Source organism: Penaeus monodon, chromosome 31 (genome assembly GCF_015228065.2).
Source record: "Penaeus monodon isolate SGIC_2016 chromosome 31, NSTDA_Pmon_1, whole genome shotgun sequence".
NCBI lineage: Eukaryota > Metazoa > Arthropoda > Malacostraca > Decapoda > Penaeidae > Penaeus > Penaeus monodon.
The window spans coordinates 27,765,654-27,766,225 of NC_051416.1; the positions used below are offsets into that span (position 1 = coordinate 27,765,654).

The following is a 572-nucleotide window of genomic DNA, read 5'->3' on the forward strand; positions in this document are numbered from 1 at the left end:
ACTTCATGCTTACCTTTATAAGAGGGCCCCTGTTTACGTATTTTCTTTTTATCTACTTCAACTGTCACAACATCCTGACACTGCCGTGCTTCCCAGCTATCAAAATAAAGAAAAAGACATTCATCAAAAGAGGAAAGAGAGACCATAAAACATAAATTTTTCTCCATATCTAAACACAAATGAGAAGAATTTATCTTTCGTTTTTTAAGTATATCTAAAATATGGCCCTGACATTAACAATTTTCAGTGCACTCACTGAGTTTCAGTATGGAACACTACAGCTTGAAGTTCACATTTGTAATATTCTTCCTGTAAAAAAACTGCCAAAAAAAAAATTCTGCAGCAGAGATATGACTTACACTACATGCTGGAGATACTGTTCAGCAGACAATGGGGGTACACTTGGGTCAAAGTTCTTAGGTATGGCAGCAACAGGCAGAGCTTGAGATAGAAGATTTTCACTTGAACTGTCGCTATCACTTGCCATTATCAAATGAGAATCAAGAATTTTACAACTTGTATCAATCTGAAACATACGAAAAATAGTTAATATTCAGGTAATAGTTAATATT

General features: G+C 34.4%; 1 protein-coding gene across 1 annotated transcript in view; it reads right to left on the minus strand.

Annotated features, from left to right (window-relative positions):
• Window positions 1-526, minus strand: part of LOC119593137 (gem-associated protein 2-like) — a gene marked incomplete at its 5' end in the record, with an annotated part of 4,154 nt that extends 3,628 nt beyond the window's left edge. The window contains 2 exon segments of the mRNA XM_037942102.1: window positions 3-96; window positions 360-526. Of these exon segments, the coding sequence (XP_037798030.1) occupies window positions 3-96; window positions 360-526 (261 nt within the window).
• Window positions 527-572: the final 46 nt, after the last annotated feature.